Below are 26,654 nucleotides of genomic sequence, written 5' to 3' on the forward strand. Positions count from 1 at the left end.
TTTGAAGCTATTGTAGAGCTACCCACAGCCCGGCACGTCAGCAGAGCCCGACACGCCGTGGTCTGCAGTCTGGTTTACCCCGGATATCTGATGTGGTTCTCCTAGGCCTTCTCTTCGTATTTATAGTTTTTAATCTTGGCCTTTAACGTTCCCTTTTAGAAAACAAACGTTTATAAGTGCAGACTCTCAACTAATTCACCTCCTTTTCAAAAATATTTAGATCAGTATTTCTATGTACATTACATATAGTTAAATATTTATTCACATTATTATAGTACTGGTAATGGCATAATTTGGCAAGTTATTTTTGCAGGAAAAAAACCTGTGTGTGATAAAAATCACAGTTTTTATTTTTTTGTCTCTCAACATTTGAATCTCCAGCATGCTTAATGCTTATGATTTCTGTCAATTGTTAATATTTTTCATATGCATAATGAATGCATTGATAGCTTTCTGCAAGCATTTTCTTCTAAATCCTGCCCTCCCCCCAACAAAGCTTTACAGCTCCCGCAAACTGAAGTACATCAGCGCTGTTTTCCTCGGCAACACATGATAAATTCCAATTAGATTAAACCCTCAGTTACTTTTGAAATTACATCTATAATGAGGGCTCTGTGTTACTGGGAACTGCAGTGACTGAACAGCCACAAGCAAGCAGAGCAGAACATTTAAATAACCGATCAAACCGGACGGATCGAGCCACACTCCAGGCTTTCCTACTCTAAATAATCCTTCATCTATGGAGAACAGAAAATAGTACCTACAATTAAAAGAATATATTTGTAATCAAAACAAGGAGGATTAATCTATGTTAAAGGGGAACAGTTGAGAAGGCCAAAACATTGGAAGACTACCAGAAACAACTGGTTCACAATTTGAGGTACTCAGTTTAGGATTTATCTTAACTACAAATTGCCACTACATACTCAAATCAAGAGCTATGTACCACAGCTACAAAGCATTTAATAAAATAAAAGCAATGTATAAACTTAAAAAAGAAACTGAAATACAGGTCTGGATATTAAGACCAAACATCCATCAGGTGTTTAGCACTCATGATGCTGAACTGAATCCACAATAAAACCTGGTTTCAAGCTATTTTAGAGATCAAAATTTACCTCGTAAAGCATCTCAGTTCAAACTACAATTCAAACGAGACGGCCCTCTCCATGCAGCTGTTTGACACAAGAAAACACTACCGTTCTAACAGCTGTATCCTCCTCAAGCCCGTGTGCAAAAAATAAAAGAGATGAAAAATTACACACCAGGAAAACAAAAAGGTGTGCACACGGAGGAAGCCTGTCTTGTTTTGAAAAATAAGTGTCAGACTTTTTTTTTTTTTTATGTTCACCTAATGATTAAGGCACAGAATGCCTACCTGAACGCACCAGCACAATTTGATGAGAAACTGACATTCTGGCTACGTAAATTCATTTCAGTGTGACTGACATTTGCATTTCTACTACTTTCTTCTCCCCAAATCTATTGTAATACAGCAGTTTTCTCAACATCAAATGATAGCACTGCTTCCCATATGAATAAGTCTTTGTGTTTCTACCCTACCTTCCACACAAGAAATTCTCTATTATCAAACCTTCATTGTCACATCATTAAAAAAAAAAACTGTTTGTAGTATTTAGAATTAAAGCGTACTTTTTATAGGATTACAGAAAACAAGAAATCAGATATAATCAGTTATTTTAAGAACAAAACTCTAAAAAAATATTAACATATTTGGTATTACAATTATAATTTCATTTAAGTAAATACAACTGACAACTTTTGAAAATGGGTCAAGAAAGCGTATTTCCTTATTCAATGCCATCCAGACTCATCTTTCAGAAAACACAGAAGGAATTTGGAGCAATGAATGGCTTTGTCCAGGGACTTTTTAAAAATGTATTTCTAGTTTAGAATCCAGATATTGGAATATTAAACAAAAAAAGTCCCTACCCAAAAATATGGCTTGAGGTTCAAGAACTGTGCAGAGACTGGGGATGTGGGTGGAACCTTCAGTGTTACATGCCTTGGGAAAACCATTTTGCGTCCACATTTGATTTGCCCAATTGTAAAATGAAAATTTTCTACACCAAAAAGTTTTTACTGGAATATTCAGTGTCCTGAAGATGTGCAGACACGTATTTCTGTTAAAGAACTGCGATACTGCAGCGTAACCTTCAGGCCACTGCAGCACATTTCCATTCCCATACCTGCTTGAGAACTGCATCACTGCAACACTGTCCAAAGTATTTCTAGGAACATCCACTCATTTCTTTAACCATTAGCAGTTCCTTGAGCAATATTATTTAATAAGTTTGTACATACAGAAATTCCAGAAAGTAATTTAGTATGAATACTTAAAAATTATCATTTAGGGAATTCTTATGCAATAATTAAATTATTGAAAATATAAGGGTGACTTCTATTTGAAAAACAGTACAGTAACCATATAGATCATGCCCTTGTATTTCATGTAAAATTACCTTCAAAGCCCACTTACACTGAGGGAAGCTATTTAAAACAGCTTTCCAGTGGGCCAATATACTTCTTTTATATCAGTCATTCATTTGTTCCCTTCACGTTGTTATTACTTTTTATTCCTTACAGCTACAGGAGGATAGACTGAATTCTTTTAACTTGTGAGTAAATCAACAGAACTTTTAATTAAGTTTCAATTTTGTATTACAGTTGGACCTTAAATCAAGCCAGCACTATTCAATACAGACAGCACCCCAAAGACTCTTCAGCCACAGCACATGCGTCAGAAAAGACAGGTGGACAGTCCCCTCTTCAGCTGAACGCACTACTTTGAAGGGAAAGAAAATCTGTTTGCAGGCTGAACAAATGTCATCTCAAGGGACAGATGCTTGAGACTTATCCTAGTTTACCTGATTTTTTTTTATTTTTAAAAAACTTTTCTGACTGCCGCTTGATTTTAGATTACCCAAATGATTAGAACAAGTTTTTGCTCACTAGAACTCTATAAATAAAAAGACTGGATTTGTCCAGTGACACACTAATTCTATCTAACCTCATCCTCTGAAAACACTTTTTTTCTCTTCTCTTTTGCCAAAATCATGGAAAATATCTTGGACAATTAAGGACTCTCAATTAAATTGATTTCCTTAGTACACTGAGCAGGAAAATGGTTCCAGTGTTACAGAAAGGCATGAAGAAAACTGATGGCAGTCACACTCAAAACTCACTCAAGATCAAGACAGTCTACACATAACTGAGAGGAAAACCCAGTCAGGAAAGACAAGGGGCCGGGGGGGGTGGTGGTGGTGGATGGTAACAATACCACACCAGAGTCTTTTTTAAACATGAAAACTTCAAATCAAACACACACAACTTTACTTTTAAGATAACAGACCTGGGAAGCAAATAATTCCATTTGCTGGTCCACACAGTATATAAATAAACATCGGATAGTGTCTTGTAGTGAACACACAATTAAGTTCAAAAATAAGACTTTAACATGTGAAAATAATGTTAAATGCACATTCCAGTACACTATCCTTCCAGCACAAAACATATTCAAACACAGGTCTAGCCTGGGCTAGAAACACGCTCTTGCTTCCCAAGATTATAACCACGTTGACGCAATCTCTGATGTACACAGGCAAAACTGCTAGAGCTTTACCCTTCTTCAAACAGGTAAGCTCTTACCTAAAAGTCACATTAATGCAACTATGCAAATGTTGGCAACTAACACAAAATTCTTCTAGTCTAGGGAAACCTGCACTCACACTGAAACCTAATAAGGGTATGAACTCTTTTTTGGGATTATAAAGTGGCAAGAAAATAAACAGTAAGAATTGCAGCTTTTAGAAATGTAGATGATAGCTATTGTCTGATCTAGGAGTATAATCCTTATTTTTAAAGAAAACAGAGCAAACGAAATTAGTTTCTAGAGTGTTTTTACGGATGCAGCTAAACACTAGTCAAAGTTTATCTGTGCTGATGAAAGCTTTATTACTTAGAAGAAAAAGGTTAGCAAACTAATCATGCATTTTTAGCTTCAAAAGCTAAATTTATCATCACAGCACAACTATATATACAATAAAGATCTAGAACAAACTAGTAAATAGAAACTCATTTCATGACCAAAAACCCAGAGAAACTTTTATGAAATCATGTCTCCACCTTCAAGAGATGGTATCTTTTGGTAATGCATGCATTTTCCAATCTTGCTGTATAGAAAGGAAATGGCATATTCTGTTTTAAAAGCTTCTATATGAAATAAAACATCAAAGTAGGCTATAAAATTATGATGCGTTTGTATGAGGTAATAATGAATTTGCCCAGCATACATACCTCCGATTCTTTATCACTTAAAGATCCCAAGCTTCCAAAACTGTGATTCGAACTTTCATTATTTGTTGAGGCCTACCAAGACAAATAAAATACTAAATATTATATACAGATTTATAAAACAGCTACTCCATTGTTATCAGTCACAGCTACAGCAAGTAACAGTAACCAAATTTTATGTTTTATGAAAACCTGACCAACTATAGAGACTTGCTGATTTGCGAAGGGGTACTGAGTTTAATGGGTATATACATGGATATGGCACAGTAAATTTTGTTTTAATTGCTTTTAAGCTACACAAATGTTTTAAGGCTTGAAAAAGATTCACTTTAATATCCTACCAGAAAAATACAGCTCAGAAACAGCTTATAGGACAAATGAGACACCCTAGAGAATAAAAAAAAAGCACATACAGTGCTCAAGAAGCCGCATAACTGATTAAGATATAAGGAACAGAAAAAATTTCAGAAAACACTAAGTTTTCATTTTGATGAGCAATTGTAAAAGCAACAGTAAAACCCTAGAACATCCAAAAATGTTTCATTCTTATCCGGGAGTAGCAAAAGAGCAAACAAAAAATCCGTTAGAGAATGATTCCAGAGAACGGGCTTACACAGCCAACACTGCTGAAAGAGTTTGAGACTACTAGCAAATTCCATTTTTAAAAGAAATGAGTTCTTAATTTTCCCCAAGACGAACGCTAGGCTATTTCAGAGATTTTTTTATCCATTCAACCACAGAAAATCACAACTTATTGACAATATTACTCTGCATTCTTAGAATGGAAACCATTTCCCCCAGTATAACAAGGTTAGTCTAGTTAGAAGAAGAATGAGAAAAACCTGTGAAATAGTCTCAAGTTATAATATTTATTTAGAAAATTTCTAAGGCTGATTTATTCAGAGATCTTTTTGACAGAATGGCAACACAGATATTTTATTGAAAGTCTGTTGTACGTCCAGATAACAAACTGCTTGAACCAGTTGAGCTTCTCTTCCATATAAGAAAAAATTTTTATATTGCTGGATAATTCTCTTCTTCCATACAGGAAAGCAGAACAATATTTTGAAGTAAAACAACAACTATTTCCAAGGCAAATACCCAGCTTACTTCAAAGCATTAAATTCCAACACTACATCAGTTTGTAGGGCTGATCTGTGATATCTTCTGAATAACCAGAGCATCTTTGAATTAAAATTTCTACAGAAATTTAACTAAGCACACGGAATTTCTAGCTTTTCCCCCCTAGTAATCAGATACAAAAACACTTATATGTCGTTCTTTTATATGATAACATACAATATTTTGATCTATTGGTCTTTCAGTATCTGATCATGGGAGTCAGCTAAGACAATAATTTCAGTAACCTATATTGACATTTCCACCATTGCTTACTAAAGTGCTGGGCTTTTCTTTCAATAGTTCCAGAACTCTTCCGGAAAAAGTAGATAGATCTATTTCACAAATAGTAATCTCAATAATTAAAAGACCATACCAATTTAGTTACTAGAAGAATAAAGTCCTAGAATGTTTCAGAAAATAATCAACCCGTATGGCTACCACTTCCGTATTGTTTTACTAGGTTAGGAAAATGAGAATCTGGCATACATAGATTTTGGTATATACATCTCATTTTGTCTTCAAAGCAAAACCAGACCAGCGGAGATCACATTTAAATATCCCCTTTTTCCAGTTACCTCTGCATATCAGACCAAAAGAGGTTTTAATTGCATTTATAAAAATCATGTAATTCTGTCTCAATGCCTCCCACCAAAACTAGAGAATATAAAAGAAATTATATTCTAAACACAGCCCAATTAGCTACCACATTTATCTGCCTGGCTGAACCAAACAGTAAGATATCAGGAGTGCAGGAAATAAAATATAAACAAAACTGACAAAATTGCCATTTTACTGATGGTAGGATAAATCACAGGACTAGATATTGGTATTCTCCATCCACTCCCACCCCCCAGAAACAGTAAGCAGAAAAAGAAGAGCTATTGCACTGTATACTGAAGATCATTTGTGGAATATTTCTGCTTAAAAATGAGAAAGAGAACAAAACAGTGTCTTACATGAAGGTCCGTATCTATTAGAAGACAGGGGTAGTGGTATCTTTTGCATGCCATTATCGAAGCATTTGGCAGTATTAGAAAACTTTACCCAGCTATCCATTTGGAAACCAACTGGATGAGACACAATTATCTGTTCAAACAGATCTTGGAATGTGTCAGGGACAAGAAGTTTATGTTTTACATGGTGGCATTAAAAAAGAAATTATTTTTTAATTCATTTTTTCTGGCTAATTTGGAGGAACAAACTCACAACCTGAAAGTGGAATTTAATCTGTGTAGAAGTGAAATTAGCTGAACAACAGACAACAAAAAGGACTTGAACAGATTCATGAAATTGGTAAGCAATGACTCACAGGGAATCAAAGTTTAAAGAAAGAGAACCCCAACAAACTTGTAACTAGTTTTAAAGAAAATGTAGTAAACATACAGCAGTAGATAATCCTGAGGAGGAAAGACTAGCAAAACAGGTAGAGACCAACATAGCTGTTTCAGAAACCAATAGAAGGGTTTATAAATACAGAAGAAGTTAAATGAAGTCAAAAGAAGGTACAAATCTAGTTGTTAAAGAAGAAGGACAAATAGTTATTTGAATCATGAACAATTACCTGAGCCATTATTATGAGCAAATAAATTAGCAGAGCAAGTAGCACTAGGGAACTCAAGGAAAAAAATATGGGCCAGAAGGTATGTCTCAATCTAATTTTAATGACAAGATAATGGCAAAGTATACATTCTTGGAAGTCGTATGTTGAAGACGATTAAATGAAAAGAGAAAAGAACAATGCATCACAGCCAGATTGTGTCAAGCCAATTTAATTCCTCCTCTTGACCATTTAGCTCACTTGTTGGGTAAAATGGTAGCAACAGAAGTGGTATGTCACCTTTTTAAAAGCTTTTTGCCAGTGACCTTCATGTCACACGCAAGAAGATATGATGCAAGATCACTATGCACTGATTTCATCTACTACAGTCCATTAATAAGAAATTAGTCAGTCATCAATACATCACAGGTTTACAGAAATTTCATCAAGATCTGCTTTGATGCAATATTTTGTTTTGTCATCCAGACTGTTAATGAAAATGTTGAATAGAAAGTGGAAATTACTAACAAAGCTTGCATTAAATCCTTAAAAATATGAGGGTGCTGCAAACAATTTAGAAACAGATTTCAAAGTGACTTTGGTCATCAGGAAAAACGTTCCAAAAATTAATAAAGTGAAGTTAAAAACACATAATATGAAGTACTACACTTGGAGAAGTAAACTGAACTGCACACATACAAAAAGGAATACATCTAGCTAGACAACACTATCACAGAAAACAGTCTTAGAAGTTGAAGCAAATAGTTTGAACGTAATTTGTAATAAACGCAAATTAACTGAAGGGTTATACACAACATATGGAAGGTAATTAAGCCATGCTATTCAGTGCTCATAAGGTTTTCCTGAAGTGTTGTATCCTGGTTTTGACACTAATGGACACACTGCAGAGTCTCTAATGAGAGTATGCAAAATTGATATAAATGTCTGGAAAAGCTGAAAGAATTGTTTTGTTAATCTAGCTGCATTAGTCTTCAAACAAGTTTAATCATAAAAGCAGAGGTTACACCAGACTCCCTGTGTCTGTTTCAAGTGGAACAGTAAATAGTTGGCTATTTGCAGAAGAGATGACTCCACTTAAATATTGGGAAAATTTTTCATCTCTGATAAAATGCACGCTAAAACAAAACCACAAGAGAACGTGTGTAAGCTCATTCTTCATTGAATTGTTCTTTAAAGAACAATTCAATGTTCATATGCCATTGATCAGTTAAGTATAAACAATTCTCTCTCAGAGCAAAATAATGGACTAACAATGATTTTCCCAACAGTCCCTTCTAGGCCAACACTTTTACAAATAAGTAGTATGGGCAATATATAGGTGAGATGGGATAAGATAAATTAATATTTCAAAAATAATAGATGTGGATGACCACTCTTTGAACTTACTTTAGCTCCAACACTGCAACTTCCAGTACTCCCAGTGCTGCCACTTACTACTCCTGTAAATCTTGCCTCTAACAATTCTTGTCTTCTTGGGTCCAGGCTATGAAGCTCATCCATTGCTCCTTAAAAAAAAATAAATAAATAAAATAAATACATCATATTCCCTAAAAAGCTTGCTTGCAGTGGAATATTTTATAAACAATCTAAACAAACCACTGGCCTAAGCAAAAAAAATCATTTATATTCAACTTGACTACATTTCACCATCTGTTAGTCAATAATGAGTGAATTCAATGAATTCCAGAAATTTTTGGAAAAGTTCTGAGTATCAGAAGAGCCTTTTCAATTTTGGTGAAAAATACAGCCTCTTAAAGGGGGTTAAGAGACCTGGAACCTGCGGCGTGTGATGGGCCAATGAGGTAATTGTTTATAGATCCAAAAACGGGCTGACAGGAGCAAAATACTTTTCAGCATAATATCACCTATTTCAGCAGTCCTCTTGCTCTCAATATTCTTTACACCATTTAGCCTATCAACATATTGATCTCAGACAAACAAATAAGGATTGCAGCAAAAAGGGGAAACGAGGGCGTACACCATAGTCCCAAAAACATGCAAAGGGGATGCCGAGCTGCTGGCAGGTTCACAGAGCAGAGGAGCAAGAACTGGGCTCACCCATATGAGAGGGGCGAAGAGCAATGGAGACACTGGTCAGAGATCGGGTCTCCTACAGACCCCAGCTACCAGGGAAGGAGCAGTGTCCCTGGCATCAGGAGAGAAAGTCAGGTAGCTTAGAGGGAAATGGAGAAACAAAAGGGGTTTCTGATGAGCCCAAATGAACTCAGCCTACACAAGCAGGTTACAACATGATGTGCAGCTTTCTAATTTGTATTTAAATCACTTACGGCTGTTTATTTGGTCTGAAAGATGATCTAGACAAATAGTCTTCTATATTTACACAAACCCTGTTCTTTATTTTTTCATCTTTTTGACTACTTGAACGTTCAGTTATCTTCAAATTGGAAACATTTCAGTTATTTTAAACATATTATTTAAAACCAAAGACTTTATGCAGCATTTTTAATAACACATCCCTCAAATACCACAACAAGTGATATGGCCACATTTTTTAAAATAAGATACAACTTAGCAAGTTTGTGTTTTTCAATCCAAAAGCACAACACAGTAGTTCAGAAAGAACTAACAGTAATAATAATCTGTATTTGAATGGTATTATTAAGAAAAGTTTGCAAATCCCTTTTCATGTAAATTAGAGTTTGCAAAGTTTAAGGCCTCCTAATAACTTTTACCTATCAGATAAATATCTCGACAATCAAGGCATCAGCATGGCTTTCTTCCCCATTAATATGGCCCAAAGAGACTTTCTTATATTACTCCCAAACATCACACTAACCTTTAGCATTCAAGAACTAAACGGACATTTCTGTACTGCACATTTTGGCCATTCAAGGCCCACTCGGGACACGTCACAGTCCAAAGTCACAGCTGACTTTCCTGGCAGGGAAAGCACTGGCTCAGTTACTTTGCCAACTCGAGTTGCCTTAATCCCTTCCTTGGCATGGTCCCCGCTTTCCAAGGGGAGGCGGGCAGCCACCGGGCTGCCGGGCTGCTTCCCTGCGGATTCCCACACCCAGAACTCCTCCGATGGAAGAAAGAAACCACACCAAGGGAAAAACAGCGGGGAAGGAGGCACTCGGGAAACGCGTTGTTGGCAGAGCCTCCTAAAATACAGGAGCTTTTGGAAAATGCAGCCACGAGCGGCTGGTTGTGAATTTCTGCCCTGTGAGGGGAGGTGGCGTAACCAAGCGCAGGCACACCCGGGGCGGCAGCTCCTCTTCCAGCGGCGCGGGGGAACTACCCGGTCCGAAACTGCAGCTGGCCGATGAGCAGCCACGATGCTGCTTCTAGAGCTTGGCTATTAAACCTTCCTCCAACTTCCACATGTTTTAGACTCTAAACTTTGCAGGTTGAAGACTGTTTTACTACATGCACACGCAGTGCAGACCTGCTAACACTCAGGAATCCTCTTTAAATTCTTTCCTCCTAAAATACTCTTTTCTTGTGCCCGTTTCCAAGAGTTTCAAAAACAAATTGTAGACTTCCCATAAGCACAAAAATATCTTTTAAATTTACACATTATATGATAAGACTTCTTTTTTCCCCTTTTTCTAAGCAGATGTAAACACATCTTTAGTAGCATGTATGTAATCTACATCTTACTGGGAAAGTATTAATATAAAACAGCAAAGTTAAGAAACAGAATACACTAGATGTCTCAGGCAGGTTTAAATGATTGCCATTTTTCTTCCTCACAGTAAAAATGCTTTCAGTGTACGCCACTCTGAAGTGACCAATTTTAGTTTTGCAAAGTAACCCACTTAACGAAGCAGGACTAGCAATATTTTGATTCACAAGCCTACGTGACAGTCGCAGCCCATAAAAGTTCAGAGCTTACTTATAGTACAATATTAAGGCAATTCTAGCAATTAGCAACCACTGTAATCGTTTATTTTATTAAATAAGGGAAGCATTGTGGATAGCTAAAGCTCGCTAGATGTGGTGCAAGGTAAAACTACTACTACAGGTCTCATGACATTTTACATAATATGTATTTAAGTAAAGTACTAAACAGATGAGCACGCCTGGGTTACCTTACCAGTCAGAAAGGTAACTTTGCAGGTGGACAGGGCTATCCCATAGCACAGGTGAAGTACAATCTTTCCTTTTTCCAGCTCAGGTTTTAGAGCCTACATGTTAGTTAATAAATGCACAGTATTCGCTTCTCATTATTTTGCTAGAGATTTTTTTGTTAAATCTCCAAACCCAGACAGCAACACACAATTAAATGTGTATGCTCCTCCCCTCCATCCTTGTGATCTGAAGGACAGGACAGAAAAACTGGATCCAAATGTCCTTTAAACATACAGCCAGGCCTAGACAGTGCTATTAAACTACCTTCCTCTTTAATACTCTATTTAAAAACAGAATATTCACTTCCAGACACATAGCTGTTTTTTTTCCAAGAGCATACAGTGACTGTACAATCCTTCAGTTCACAGCACCACAAGTTATCTACTTTTAAAGGTACAGTAAGCTTTCTGCTGCTACATGTAAGGGACAAAGAATACAAATCTTTTAAACTCTGGACTTGATATATTATATTGCCCACAGAACAATTTGCTACCCACTAGATCAGCGTATCTTGCAGCTTTAAAAATATAATCAGACTTCTTACTTGAACTAACTCCATTCCCACCCCCAAAAGCCAAGTCACCAGCTCAAATTATTCAAAAAACACCACCACCACCACCACGCACACAGCCACCGACTTCTCTCTCATCCTTCCAAAACTCTGGACTTCCCTCATTGCAGAACCAACCAGAAAGGACTTCTTCACTCTCGAGGAATATAAGGTAGTGAAGCCAACGTTTCTACCTCCAAGAAAACTATCTATCTGGTACAGTGGTTAGGTAAATGCTACCAAGTAACAAGACATGTCTGTCAAGCCCACTTCCTATTAATAATAGAAGTTACTATCTATTACAGCTTATACTTTACATATGCTTCAGTACTTTATTAAACCAATGGGGAATGAAGCTACCCAGAACTAGCAGGGCTTTAAAACAGAAGTCTAAGCAAGTGAAGAAGCAGGACAAAACAAAATACAGGAAAACATCAAACCATATGGAGTGAATCTATATTTTTCTTCACTTCTAAACTGAAAAAAAGTGATACCTGTTCCATTTAAAATAGAACATTCGGGCAGCAGGATTAAGAACTGAAGTGAAACACCACAAAGTTGTCCTGTGCTCCTAAACCAGGCCCTGAATAACCTTTCTATGGCATGTTTTGGGGAATCACAGAAAGCAGAATTGGAAACAGCCTTGAAAATTCCTCATGTGCTAAGAAAACAAGTGGAGATGTTACTTGGACGGCATTAAGCCAAGCGGCAGTAATCCGAGAAGGAAGAATTCAATTCCGAGATAACAGCACAAACGCAGCCCTTCCTCAGCAGCAGGCTCTGAAGTGCACCACAGTCCCAAGGCCACAATTATTCAGCACTGGGGCCTCAGGTGTCAAAAAGATCCCACTTGACCTAAATTAGCAGTCAATAGGGCAGACAGCAAGATACAATCTCTAGATTTAAAACAAAAAAGACAAGAACCGCCCCTCCAGCCCCAAACTCCATACACCTCCTGCCAACGGCTAGGTAACCCCGACCATCTACCAGCGCCCCAGGGTCCCAGCTCTTCCAAATACCTAGCAGAGCAGGAACAAAGGGCTACTGATCACCCAGGACTAAGTTTAGCCTGGAAATTTTAAAATGCTTATAGTCACTGACTTTCCAAACAAAAGGAAAAAAACCTTCTTCTGTGCAGGACTACATCGCTACTACAACCTCCAAACAGCAGGTGACATGAAAAAGTACACAGCAGTATCACACTCCAGTTAAAAGCCTTCACAGTAGTTGAAATCAAACATATCGATGCAGTAAAACAGGGAAAAAATAAATCCTGATGTCCCAGTGAAACTAGCTCTTTGAAAAGATCTCAAGTGATAAGAAATTCCTGGTGAGATATATACCTAAAAAAATACAGAATATATTTCATTAATCAAGAGTCATTTTAAATGCACAGTGAAAACATATCTCTCAGTCCCTGAGCTACTTACATTAAAGCAAATGGGGGCAGAGGGGACACCTATAAAACTAGTACTTCTTACTCAGGTTAGCTACTCTATTTACTAACAAACGCACTTCCTACCACTGTTAGGATGCTCAGGTGAACTTACAACGCTTTTCTTAATATTTTAAGGAGAATGTTTATTCCACAAAGCGGTCCTCTTATAAAGGGAAAGAGAGAGACTCTGCTTTTAAAAGAGCAACCAAAGTACTACGTAAGGTATGACTTCAGTAAGAGAACTTCTACTTGTCTCACACCTCAAGTTGTTTCACATCATTCATCTCTGGAACTTGTATGGAAAAATCATCCGAGAATAACAGCCTGAACTAGAAGATCGTCTTACTCTGAAGAAAAGCAAAAGCAAACAAACCTTCGACTCCTCCAGAACCATTCAGCCTAACCTTCAGACAGCTCCCCTGCCTTGCTAAACTCAGAATTAGAAGCAAATTCCCCAGGGGTACAAAGTACGCCAGCCAGAGCTAGGCCAGGCCTGAGCAAGAAATGGAACGTTTGCCAAAGCATCTCCAGTACTACCACAACAGCAAAACCCTCTAGGACAGAACCATCAGCACCTTCTCCTGCCCATCTCCTCATCCCGCCACCGCCACAACAAAACATCAGTATACGCAGAAGACAGTCTCGCTATCAGCTGCAGCAACAACTGAAGACTTAAGGATGCAAACTTTTGGTATAGAAAGCTGCCAGTTTCTGCCTTCTTAAAGGGGATAACAGTCAATCAGAATCATGAGCTGCTTTGCAAACTGCTGCATGAGCAGTGTTATCCTGTGCAGCAAATCCGAGTAAACAAAAGAGACCTCTTAAGTTTATGAAACTTCTGTGCAGGAGAACAGTAGACAGTAGATGCTTTATTATAAAGGTCATTTAAGACTGAACTACTGAGGAAATCATTTTGTCTAAAGACGTGAAAATTGCATAATGTTATCTCTACAACATTTAATGCACTACTACTGGTACTTAATTTATTAGATTAGCTTTGATCATCCTACATTCCCTGTTTAGATCCAACAGCATAAAGCCACAATTTTGCCTGAAAAATATTTACATATTGTTTTCACAGTATTCTTAGAAGCACTGCTTGGAAATACAACTGAAATTCAAATTAAGCAATGTTTTTCTCTGTTTCCTTTATGCATTTACAGTAATCTTCAAAATAAATTTCACAGCTTTTCCTTTATTGCCTAGTTCTTCACTTAGTCAGATGATTTTAAAGCTACCCTGGTATTTTAAAACTGGGGAAGTCTCCAAAAGAATGGGCAGAGGTGCACAAGCAAATGAAAGGTGACTACTACTTATGGACAGCCTTGGGGAAAGGAAAAGAGCAAGAAGGAATTCCTGAATTCAGAGGACACCAGTAAGAGAACTGAACTCAAAAGGGAAAAAGAAAAAAAAGAAAAAAAAGAAAAAAAAAAGCTCAAATGAGACAATCAACCAGAATAACTGGACAAAGGAGAAGAGTAATAATCACCAACCAACAACCGATCTCTGCCTACCCACTATAACCAATTCTAATGTAACAGAAAGAAACTGAGCATCTCACAAAGTGAGACTACAAGAAAGCAGTGGTTTCAACACTGCAGGTAAAGTCCACTATCAGTTAGAATAACAGCCTCAAAAAATTATTTCTCGCAATAAAATCAGATTGAAAACAGGACGAGGCATAGATGGCATTTTGCTAGATTCTCTTTAATCTAAAGATAAAACTAGTAAGATGGACAAACTTTATACCATTCCTTCTCTTTGTATTTGTGCAAGAACACAACTTTTTTCTGAAAGCTAGACTGAAAAGTCTATGTACTGAAAAGTCTGCCGGCTCTTTAAAAGCACCACTAAAAGCCCACAAAAACAAAAGAATACAGTTTCAACAATTACCCTTACTAAACAGAAAGGATTCGTGCCTTGAAAAACAAAATGAAAAGGATCTGAATTTTTACCCTAGACTTCTAAGTAATGTGTAACTCCAACATGAGCATCCACTGAGACATTCATGCACACTGCAGTTTCAAGATCTCTTTCCAAATAAAAATACTTCAACTGCATTCTACCCAAAAAGGCTCAACCTTCTCTTGAATTATCTCTATTGTCCTTTACATCTCTAAACATTTTAGAAATTCAGGGAAAAAGCCGGATAACTAACAGGCAGACAGATCAGGCCTTTAGTCTACATAAAACCTGTGGGAAAGGAGAAATACAACTGGCCAATTTTGGCCTCAAAAAGTATACTTATCACAAAATAAATAAATCACAATAAAAAGAATATTCTCTAGAAACATCAGAAGAGAGCAGTTTTCTTTGACAAATATGATTTGAAAATCCACTTCCAAATTGCTTTGATAAAATTTGTGTCTGCTGAATACAGCTGTGTGATGGTGTATTTTAACAAGCCTGCACCCAAAAGTAAAGAAAATGTTTTTATGAAGGAGAAAAAAAAATCCACAACTTCTGAATGATTTACCATGGACTACAGAGTTCAGTGCTCAACAGCATTTGGCTGGGTTGTTGGGTTACCTACACTCCACAGTTCAATACTAATTCTCCTGCTGCTGAAAGAATAGAAAAATACGGAGTCCTTCCGCTCCTCCCTCCAAGATGCATTCTGTTTTCTTTTCGGAAGTCTTCTTCTAAAGTTTGTTCAAGTGACTAAAGATCAGGTTTTTAAATGGTGTTTATTTCACTTTCTCAATAGTTTAATGAGTCCAGAAATTTAATCTAAATCAAAGAAAACTGTAGATGCTGGAGAGAGAAGTCATTTTTTGCAAATCATTCTACAACAGAAATTAAATCCTTAATGCTAAAAAAATCCTAATGAACTTTAGACCTCACCTCTATGTGGCCAGTTTTTGGATTTGAATTGTCTGGCCAACCAGCCAGAAAGGAAAAGTGAATTAGACAGAAATACGCTTGTGACGGATCCTCCACTAACATCTTGAAGAAAGAATCATGAATAAAGCAATTGGCCCAATTCCAGATCAGTCAGGAGACAGTTCTGGGTAACAGTTTAATAATTTTTAATTCTTCCCTCCTTTCAGCTAGGTACCCTATTCTAAGGGTCCCTTGGCTATTATATGACTCATCCGATGGCTGCAGACATCAGAGGCAGAGACGAATATGCAAGCTGCCTACCAATGCCTTCTCCTTGCTACAAACCAGTGACGTATACACACGCACGTATATGCCACAAGGCGGAAAATCTCAGATTGGTTCATACAAAGCTCGGGGAATGATTCCTACGACAAAGAGGACAATAGCTCCCCAAAGGTCCATTCTGTTGTAAATGGCGCTGAAGTGGCCGTGCAACTACGGTCAAGGCAAGCCAGTGACGGCCTCACGTCTGAGGCGGCCCTCCACTAATCCTGTCCCTTGCAAGTGCAACTTGAATTGCCTGTAAGCCACACATGGCTCAGGAGGAATGTACTGGCCTCCTAGAGCAACCAAAAGCTCTTATGTCTGAGTGACAGCATTTTCTTGACATATTGCATAAAAGTAATCACACTTTCCTTTATCGCCACAGGCAACAAACCTATTGCACAGGTTTAAGCACAACCTGTTTGAGGTGCAGCACGGTACCTATGAAAGATAAGCACTAATGGAGGCAAGAGACACTTGAAAAGGAAGAATAAAAACTGATCGAGCACCTTTAAAATTACATTCCAATCCTGTAAAGTGATCACGTGCATGTCTGTGACAGCTTTCAAGACTGAAGTCTGACGAACAATTAACGGTGCTGATGGCCCTGAAAGCTACTGAACTCCTTTTGCGGCATTCACTGAAACAAAGGCATGTTGTCTCTCACGCCAATGTTTTCACTACCCAGAAAATAAGAGTCAACATCTAGTTTTATTTGGTGCATGCCCTTATTATAGGTCAGTTTTTAGCCAGACTTTTCTTTATACTAACTTTTCCTGCAGGAATTCCTCACAGAACAATTTTTTCCTATCTTGCCTCAGAAATTACCATGCCAACTCCTTTGCAATGGTTTTTCCCATCTGGATAATAGGAGTTGACAGGTATAAAATAATAGGAGGAAGATAAGATACAGCATAGAACATTGAACATTGGAGCTACCTGACCATTTCCCAAACTTGTAACCCCATTTGCACCACGTACAGGAAGCGTTAGCATAGCTAATAATGCTATGAGCAACAGAACCACGACAAGGTCCTTCCTGAGTCTGTTGAGTAAGTTAGCTTGACAAATGAAGGGAAAAAGACAATGGAAATAATAGAACAGTATGCTACTAATATCTTGCAAGCTTTTACCTTGGAATTGTCACCCCTCAACAGCATTGAGGAGGCTACACTTTGATGATTGGCATCTTTGTATTTGCTGCTCTCCTCCACACTCCTTAACTAGACTAAAACTGAATTGAACAGATCAATTCATGGGCACAGCAACAAAAATATATGCAGTGCCCAAAACAGCAGAATAGTCCACTAAGAAGAATAATTCCCCATGTTCCAGATCTCTCTCCACATCCAGTAACCCCTTCTAGGCTCTTAAAAACAACACTGAGTTAGGTAAGACCCAAGTGTACTTCCTGTGCTGAAGTCCCAAACTGTAAGATCTCTCCATATCATGAGAGCCCTCCTACACCAATCAAACAGAAAAGCCACTATAAAAGATATTCCACAATAAAGTAACATCAGTGGGTGATCTCCCTTCTGAAAGACTTACACTGAACTCACACAGCTAAGAGCTTAAATAATAAAACAGTTGCTAAAAATATTTCCTGAATTTTTGGCTAAAATACTGTGGGCACCCTGTCAAAGAATTTGACACTGAACATTTACAAACTAGATGGACGGTATCCCAAACATATTTGTTAAAAGCAACGGCACCTGTTTCTCTTTTGAAACTTGTCATTAATTAATCAAAGGTGTCATACTTTCCTGCTATTTCTTTTAATCTAGACTACTCACTTGCAACCGTTCTTTGGATTATTTTTAACTGCCAAGAAAGGGCACAGCCAGGTGATCAAATAGCAGGTTGCGACTTAGCAGAAGGATTTTGGTGGGTTTTTAACACCACCATCTTTTACTACTATTTACCTTAATAATGAACTAGCAGGGCCGAGGTGTGTTAACAGGAACAAATAGGCTTTGTTTTTACAGTGTTAGATATCATTATTAACACAGTCTGCACTGACCGTTTCACTTTCCACAGCTAAAGACAGTGATAGCTGCAAACAAGTTAACTGACTGGTGAACCAACACGCTAAATTTTGTCCATTCAAAATGAATGTATATAGATGCTGCAAAATAGATGCGTCTTCTATAAAATTCCTCCTTTTTAATGACAGCATCTGATTTCAACACCTCCTACAATGACAGAATATCCAGAGGTACAAAGCACTTCTTTAAAGTGCTTTTAATCAAATTTCGTTCAAAAAAACTGTCAGTTCTGGCGGCAACTTGGTAGCCAACTAATACATCCTCCTGACGTTTCTGGTTGTCTCTGACCACTGCAATCTGCCTGCGTCACTGTGACACCGCGCTCTCTGAGCTCTCCTTCAAAGCCTTAAGCAATCGCATCTAGGTTCCACGCCACCTTCTCCTGCAGAGAGAAGATTCATTACACAATTTTAAGGTCAAAGGCAATTAACTTTCCTTTCTTCGGAGTTAAGAACAACATTCTGGTTAGGGAAAAAGTATATCAAACGAATCGTTTCTGATCTTAGTGTATCCAGTTAGAGGATGGATAGCAAAAGGTGTGACAGCACACCTTTGGGGTTTTCTTAGCCTGCTGGGAATCCTCAGTGAATCAGAAAGTAAAAATATCCCTGTTAGTGTCTCACAGGATAGTAAAGCAGAATTGCTCTATCACACTGTGCTACATAAGTACATAAATGAACAAATATACAATATGTAGACAAGAAGTTTATGTTTACAATCTCTCTATAAGGTAGGAAAAGCATATCTGCATTTTACAGAAAGCAACCAAGGACTTGGCCAAGGTTACACGAGATGTCTGTGGCAGAAACAGTAAAAAGATGCTGTCTTCCCAAGCAGCACATATCCGCCTTGATCACAACATTATGTCAAGAGAGATAAAAACCGATACAGCTGAGGCCACACACATGACGCGCCGCCTGCCTATCTCTACATGCTCCCTTTTCATCTGTATGTAGAGGAATCCACAGCAATTACTGGTGCTCCAGACAGCTCCATAAAAGGTATCCGCACAGAAAGAGGGAAGTAGAATTTGCCTGTTTCAGCTTCATCCGCTGCAAAAACAGATGCTCCCTGTCCCCTTCAGGGAATAGGCAGAAAGCTGGTGGACATGCTGCAAGTTTATGGGTCACTTGTTGACAACACTAACAGGTCACAGGGTAACACAAGTTTTGTGCTACGCTAAAAAAAAAAAAAAAAAAAAAAGCGCAGCATCACATCCTCAACAAAACTTGCTGCTTTCCATCGCTCTATTTCTATGCTGAAAACCATTAAAAGCCTGGAGTAATCCTAATGGCACAAGAAACACGCACCTAGAGGAATACTAGAAAGTGCAGCAAATGAAATTTGCTGCATCCAGTTATAAGGAGACAAACCAGGAGTTCTCACTGTTCAAGCGCATGAAATGGCTGTTCTGCAAGAATTTAAAATGGCACAGGCCTGTTGTACATATCAAAAATAAACAGCAGTTTCTGCTATTTAAGGAAGGAGTGAAAAGGAAGTTAAAAGCACAGGTCACCTACCAAGCAGGAAGAGTTGAATGCTTTCCCCCCCACTTCACTTTTCTGTTTCTCTCATTCACTCCTCAGGAAAAGTAAACCATGAAGGAACAAATATAAATTGTACATCTTCTCCCTCCCAGATACGTACAGAAGTTATTGACAGGGTAGAACAGCAGTCAAAAAAACCACAATTTCATAGAATAAATGCATCTTATTTTTCTGAGTAATAATACTAGTCATTTGGTATTAAGACTAAATTTGTGGCGATACGAGTGTGTTTCCATTATTAATTCCCTGGACTTCCTAATCTTCTTACTTCTGTAGTTCCTACTGCCATTTCTGATCTTCAAAATCTCTCTCCAGCACAGACAACCCACTTACTTACCTTTGAGGACGAGGTAAACACCCTGCTCCCTGGAGTGATGCGGCACATAATCAACTCCGGATCACACTACGTACTTCTAACCTGCGCTGTTCTCACCATTACACAGCGAGAAACATGCCACAACAAGCAATTGAACAAAAAAAATGCAAAGTGTTTCCAAATATATCAATATATTTCTTCTATAACATCATAATCAACTCTTATTGCAATCTGCACATACTTTTTAAGAGACCACAGTTTAACATTAAATAAGCATACACACACAAATTATTATACCTTTAAGATTGACTGGGACAGTAAATTCACCTCTAACTGTAACTACAAGACTAATGAACTGTTTTGGCTTTAGAACTACACCGTTTTAAGAGAAAAAGGTATTAACCTCAAATCAACACTGTCAATTTCTTCCTTTCAAAATATCCACATAGCACACATAGCATATAAAATAATATAAACTTGTTTCAACTTTTAGTAAGAGTTTTAGACTGCAGAACCACAAGCTCAGTGAAAAAACAGCATGAACAAGGTAGCCCATGCAACCTTAGTTTTGTGTTGAGCAAGGCTACCCTAATTGCACGACTGCTCACTGTTTTTCTCTTGTAGGTACCCTGTCTCATTTATTCTACAGGCTAGGTGGTGCTCAAAGAAACAGGCAACTGAATACTGTGGGGTTTTTTGGGTTTTGCAGGTTTTTATTTTTATTTTTTGAACTTTCCTATTCATCAGCAGTATCTTAACTAACAACAGAACACAAGGAGGGGAAGAAACGCGTTTCCTTACAGCCCCCTGTAAGGAGGGCTCAGAATGCAGCTCTAAATAGAAAAACTACACACACACACACACACACACGGGTGAAATATTAATGATGACACCTACAATTTCCTAGGATCTTGCAGCATTGCTCCTATTCTACACATGGGTAAAAAAGGAGACTTGTCTGAATTCACACATGAATTGGTGAAAAAAAAATCAAGTACAGAGCTGAGGGAAAAATTATTTTAAACTCTGCACTCATTCTTCTAGAACGCATCACAGCTAACAACCTGTTGATACCAACAGCGTACATTAAATTCAATTGCAACTTTCAGCACTCAACATTTCTAAAAATGCAGTGCACAGCCATCTCACGCACAAAGAAACATCATACGTAACCATCTGTCAAAATTTTGGGTTTAGTGTTGCTCAGCATCCTCATTAAAGGAATCTGCATTACAGCTGTTTCTCCTATCCAGTACTCGCATCCTAATTTTAAACCTGCTTTCTCTTCTGCTATACTGTCATCTCACTTCCATACGTTTAAATTTCACAGCAAAGAAAGGATCCTTTTTCATCAGCTAACCCAGTGCTTTGCTGAGGCCTGACCCCTCGCACGCTTCGCGAAGGAGAGGCCTCACGGATCAAAGTCTGTGATGACGTGAGTGAAGTCCCATAACATACACACCGCTACGGTCCTGAGGGCAACCAGAAATTTGGAAAGGGCAGATTTGTAAGTATTTGATTTTGCAAAAGAAAAATATTTTAAAATATCTTTTCAAGTACCTATTCAAAATATATTTTAAGGCATCAGTAAAAATACGTATGGGCCAGCTACCATCACCCACCACACAGCAACAGCAGACCTGAACGCTCAGCTCCATAGCACCTGTTGCACTACAAAGCTAACCGTATTTACTTTTAGTGAAAGAATATGGGCAATATATTGGCTTTATGGACAACTGAGGACCATTGTAGCCATAATTTTAGTCAAAACAAGCTTGATCCAAGCTCTCTTCACCAACAGGAAAGACACAGAGTATGAGTTCTCCTTTTATACAGCTCATGCAAGAGGCAAGGGTGGGCCATGCGAGCCCACAGGTGACTGAAGTGAGCTTAACATAGCCTGCTTCTTACGGATGATTTGACAGAGGCAAAACAGTAAGTGCTACTGGGAGGTAAGAGCATAAAGTACAAACAGGTGACAAAGCGGGATGCATTTCACCTAGTGTACATTAAACACTACTGGCTCCACGTTTCTGACTCTTGAGGGGAACCACCACTGCAAAACATCAAGTTAACAGCACTGAAGATTTTCTAAAAACAAAAGAAATCTGATTTCTGTAATGGCTTCCAAGAGGATCCAGAACCGACCCAGATTCACCTCCATAAATTTGGAAAAGGCAGAACAGTCCAAAAGAGGCCAGTCCCTGTACAGTCGGACAGGGCTAAAACCCTAAAACGCCATCGGATTGCTTCCAGCTACACGGGGGCTGTCGCAGGCTCCACGCTCCCTCGGGCTGGCGTATTTAGATCCATTGGTTTCAAAGGCTACTTTAGAGACAAAAAAAGCTTAAGACAACTGAAATTTAAGAACTAGTAAGAAGAACTAAATAAAACAGCAGGAAAGAGAAAGTTTCACCACGAGCAGCTCCCAGGGAAAGAGGAGGGCAGTTAGAGGTACCCTCAGCCAGCCCAAGCCCCCTTGCTCCAAGCCCCTCACTGTGTTATTGTATCTATGACATGGAGAAATAGGCAGTCAACTGGAAGAGGAAAAGGACAGAGATTTCAGTATTTATTTACCTCCATCCTCTGCCCAGGAAATTTTGGTAACAAGAATAACTGAAAGCCCTGTTAGGTTTCCCCCTTAATGAATCACCTGGTTACTACTACATTTTTGCCACAGTAAGGAAACAACCACAGCAGAGGTTAAACATGTACTACCTGCCCCTTAGAAACAGGAACTACTGCTGTTGCAGATACTACTGTACCAAAATTAATATGCACACATGACAAAATTGACACCACAGAGAATTTTCTAAGTATGAAGTGGCGCACATACACTGAGTACACTATCAAGTTGTTGGTATAATTGTTTTTAAAAAAAAATCAGTTTAGTCGTTAATTAAACCAATTTAGATCCTTAATAGCTATTCACCCTACATATTTTGCTAGTTACTAGAATTATGAATTCACTTTTTTCATTTACTGCCTTCATATAACAAAATATTTTAGAAAAGTACTATGCGCTAATGTGATTATTTATCTAACTAGAGAACTCATACCAAAAATGTTTTTTTTTTTTTTTTTTTTTTAATCAGAAATAATCTCTTCCATTCGGTATCTTTGGATCATTTATACAACAAGACCAATGGATTCAATAACTCAATGGATGCAACAAAAAGCAATTGTAATGGCCTGTCTTAAGTTAAACTCTAAGGAAAAAGTAAGGGATTTCCATTATTAAAAAGACTGAAAAACACTAAAAAAATCTGTTATTTCCAAAAAGCCCTTATTTGGACCTTTATCCACCTCAATCTTAAAACTGGATTTTATCTTTTCTCAAGCAGTAACTGGTGATAAAGCAGAATTTTTTGTCATACAAGACAAAATAACATTCCTCTTCAATCTCTCTAGACGCAAACATCTGTGGCTGCAAGCTACTAATTACACAAATTACTCACTGTTGCTACTACTATGGGGCGAGAGAGCTTTCCGCTGCTGACAAGCCACAGGACTTTAAAGAAGAAACTCCCAGAAACACCCTTCCCAAAGCTTGCCACCGAGCCGACCGCCAGCCCGAGCAGCTGAAGAGGTTTGTGCCTCCACCGCACCCACCTTTCCCCTGAACAAAGGCAACCACCCCGCTGGCAGCAGCGGCGGCGGAGGCAGAGGCTGCTCCTCAGTCATTACAGTTTATGGTGCAAAAATGAAAGCTGAGAATAGGGACCTCAATTTGAGGCAGAAAATGAATGTTTATAGAAGCACAGAGGAAGCAGAGGAGCTCGATGGTACCTGAGGTCACAGCTGTGGCCGAGCACTGGTAAGAAAGGGAAACCGGTGGTGGAAAGACAGAGGCTGAGGGACCCAGTTTAGGAAAGGGTGCACACATCCTGTCCAGAAAGCTCGAATTCGATACTGCTGGTGGTGCTCTGCTGAATTTTGCAATCTCTGACAAGGAATCATCGCTACTCTTGTCTCCCACCTTGGTTCAAAAGAGGATGCCAAAGGTGAGGCAACAACAACTTGCTGGTTCTCTCTTTTTTTTCATATAAATAGATTTGAAGAAAAAGAAAGATTCAAGGAAAACACCAGGAAGGTGGTGTCAGCCACTGGCAGAGACTTGGGGCTGTTGTCTGCACTTCCCTAGAAGAGAGAAAACAAGCGAAAGGCCCGGAGAGAACAGCATGCTGCCGCTCAGCCAGGAGAACAAATCAGGTCAACTCTCAATCACACATGACACAAGGGAAAAAATCACTATTAAGGTCATTTTATTGGATGGAAACTATTTTGTCACCTCAGCGTCAATATTTTATTTCCAAATTAAGATATAAGCTGCAAGCATAATGAATGTGGAGAAAAGGCCAAGAAATATAATTCTAACGTAATACAAAACCAGATTATGCTGTTTTGTGACCTAGAGCTGTCTCTAGTCCTCTGTTTAAAAGCAAACAGTAATAGAAAAAGCTAAAACTCAAGATATGACTAATGTACCTCAGAATTGGCAATATTAATCGAGCAGTCAAATTTTGTACCATCTGTAACACTCGCCAGCATGTTTATGACAAAAATGACAGAGCTGAAAAAAAGGAAAACGAACTAGTTTTGAAGAAGGACGGAGTAAGAGACAAGGTGCGGTTAGAATGTTTTTATTCAAAAGCGACCAAAGTTTTTGAGTAAGCTTAGCATGCATATGAGAGTCTACACTGTTCGGGGAGTAGCTTCACACCCAAATATTAATTTACATATAGAGATATTTTATATAAAAATAAAAATTGTGTATGTTTATATTACACATGAATACATATATAATACATATGTAAGCATATGATATAAATTAACCTTTTAGATGCTCTGGGTGTGACTGCGTAAGTCAAAAAAAGGACTGAAAAACTAAATTCAGAATACACAATACCACCTAACAAGCTAGCAAAGACGATGATATTTGCTTTTCATAGTTTGACTACTGGTGTTACCCCTCTTAGGCATTATTAATATTACAATTATTCAATAATATAATTTAATTAGAGAAAGGCTGCTTCACTAAGAGCATTGATATGATATGTAATCTGATTAGATAAGTAGAGGTAAGTTAAAAGACAACAAACTTCACAAAAAGCAATCACATTTTGAGGAAACAACATCTACAGAAAAAAAGTGCCTTTTTGTAGCACCAGGAATTGCTTTTATTTGTACCCTATATTAACTTTAAAATATGAAAATCCCACCCATCATAATAGCCCTTCATAACACCAAATACAATTGGAACTATAACAAGAATTACTCTGTTCAAAGTTAAATCTTGTAGCAAACTTGCAAGATAGTTTCAGTAGTTTTAGACACAATACACTGAACCATATTAAAAAACTAAAATAAAACACTAACAACCAAAAAGTTTTTAAAACATACAACAAAGACAACAACCACTCCAAACACTCAGCTCAATCCATAACCAACTTAAAAAAGAAATAAACAAAAACAAAACCTAGTAACTAAGCATAGGTAAATCTATTCCTCATGAACTAATCTACAAATGCCACAAGCAAAACTAAACCCAAAAAATTACTTAATGAAGAGAACTCCACTGCCTTGAATAACCTCCCCTTTCTTACAGCATGATAAGCTCTCGCCTCACCTAACAGCCTGGGAGGAAAATGGCTGGGAAAGGGAAATGGGACACTTCACCTTAAAAAATACTAAAGCGCAAAGAAGAAGGGATTCTGCCCTGAAAAAATAATTAGTTAAAATCTTGAAGACAAAGATGCATTCTATAGCATATTTGTTTTTTCTCTACCATATATTCTAAGTTTCCAATATCTGTTAAAGACCTGCCCTACCTCAGAACATCTCTTGTGAAAATACTGAGCAGGCTATTCTTGTGTTGAATTCAACTAAATACGCAAACATACTTAATCCATCCTCCTTGTTTTGGGCCTTCCAGAATGGCCAACTTCAGTTTAAGCAGCATTGTTCTGATGTTCTAAAAATGCCTTTTTCTTATTACACACAGGAAGAAAGCTGAGCTGACACTTCACGATGTTAAAACTCTTCCACTCCTCCTTGCTATTAGCCTTTTATGAAAGGCTAAGGTTTGGAGTTTATTTTTAATTTTCAATAAAAACACAAAAAATAAAAATCAACACATACAAAAGCAAGCAAGACTTAGGACAGAAAAAGAAAACAGCTTAATTCCTCTAAGACCAAACCGGTCTTTAAAAAAAAATTAGTATACGACTAGAAGATAACGTATATTGATTATAAAGGTAATTTAAAGAATGGTCTAGTAACAACATCATGTCACAAATGCATTAACATATTTCCAACTGATTTCAGCACATTTTACATCAATTCATTTCCAATAAATTTATTTTCTCCTTAAAAGTTGTATTTCACAGTTCTTGCAAGCACTATAGATGAACTGGAATTTTGTATGTTTTCTTGCTCAATTCATTCTCAGTAACCGATGCACAAAAGGTAACATGACCTAAGTAAAGATTTTATGGTCTTAAGGAATTATCATAAACAGAC

At 37.8% G+C, this 26,654-nt stretch overlaps 1 protein-coding gene across 3 annotated transcripts in view; it reads right to left on the minus strand.

Moving 5' to 3' along the window:
* TLK1 (tousled like kinase 1) overlaps window positions 1–26,654 on the minus strand; it is a 75,949-nt gene that overhangs the window by 40,891 nt on the left and 8,404 nt on the right. For all 3 annotated transcript variants that reach the window (XM_064514937.1, XM_064514938.1, XM_064514936.1), the window contains exons 2-3: window positions 8,381–8,499; window positions 4,318–4,389 (exon numbers count right to left, since the gene is read on the minus strand). In XM_064514937.1, the coding sequence (XP_064371007.1) occupies window positions 4,318–4,389; window positions 8,381–8,499 (191 nt within the window). The remainder of the gene's footprint in view (window positions 1–4,317; window positions 4,390–8,380; window positions 8,500–26,654) is intronic.

The sequence above is a fragment of the Dromaius novaehollandiae genome, chromosome 7 (genome assembly GCF_036370855.1).
Source record: "Dromaius novaehollandiae isolate bDroNov1 chromosome 7, bDroNov1.hap1, whole genome shotgun sequence".
In the NCBI taxonomy this organism is placed as follows: domain Eukaryota; kingdom Metazoa; phylum Chordata; class Aves; order Casuariiformes; family Dromaiidae; genus Dromaius; species Dromaius novaehollandiae.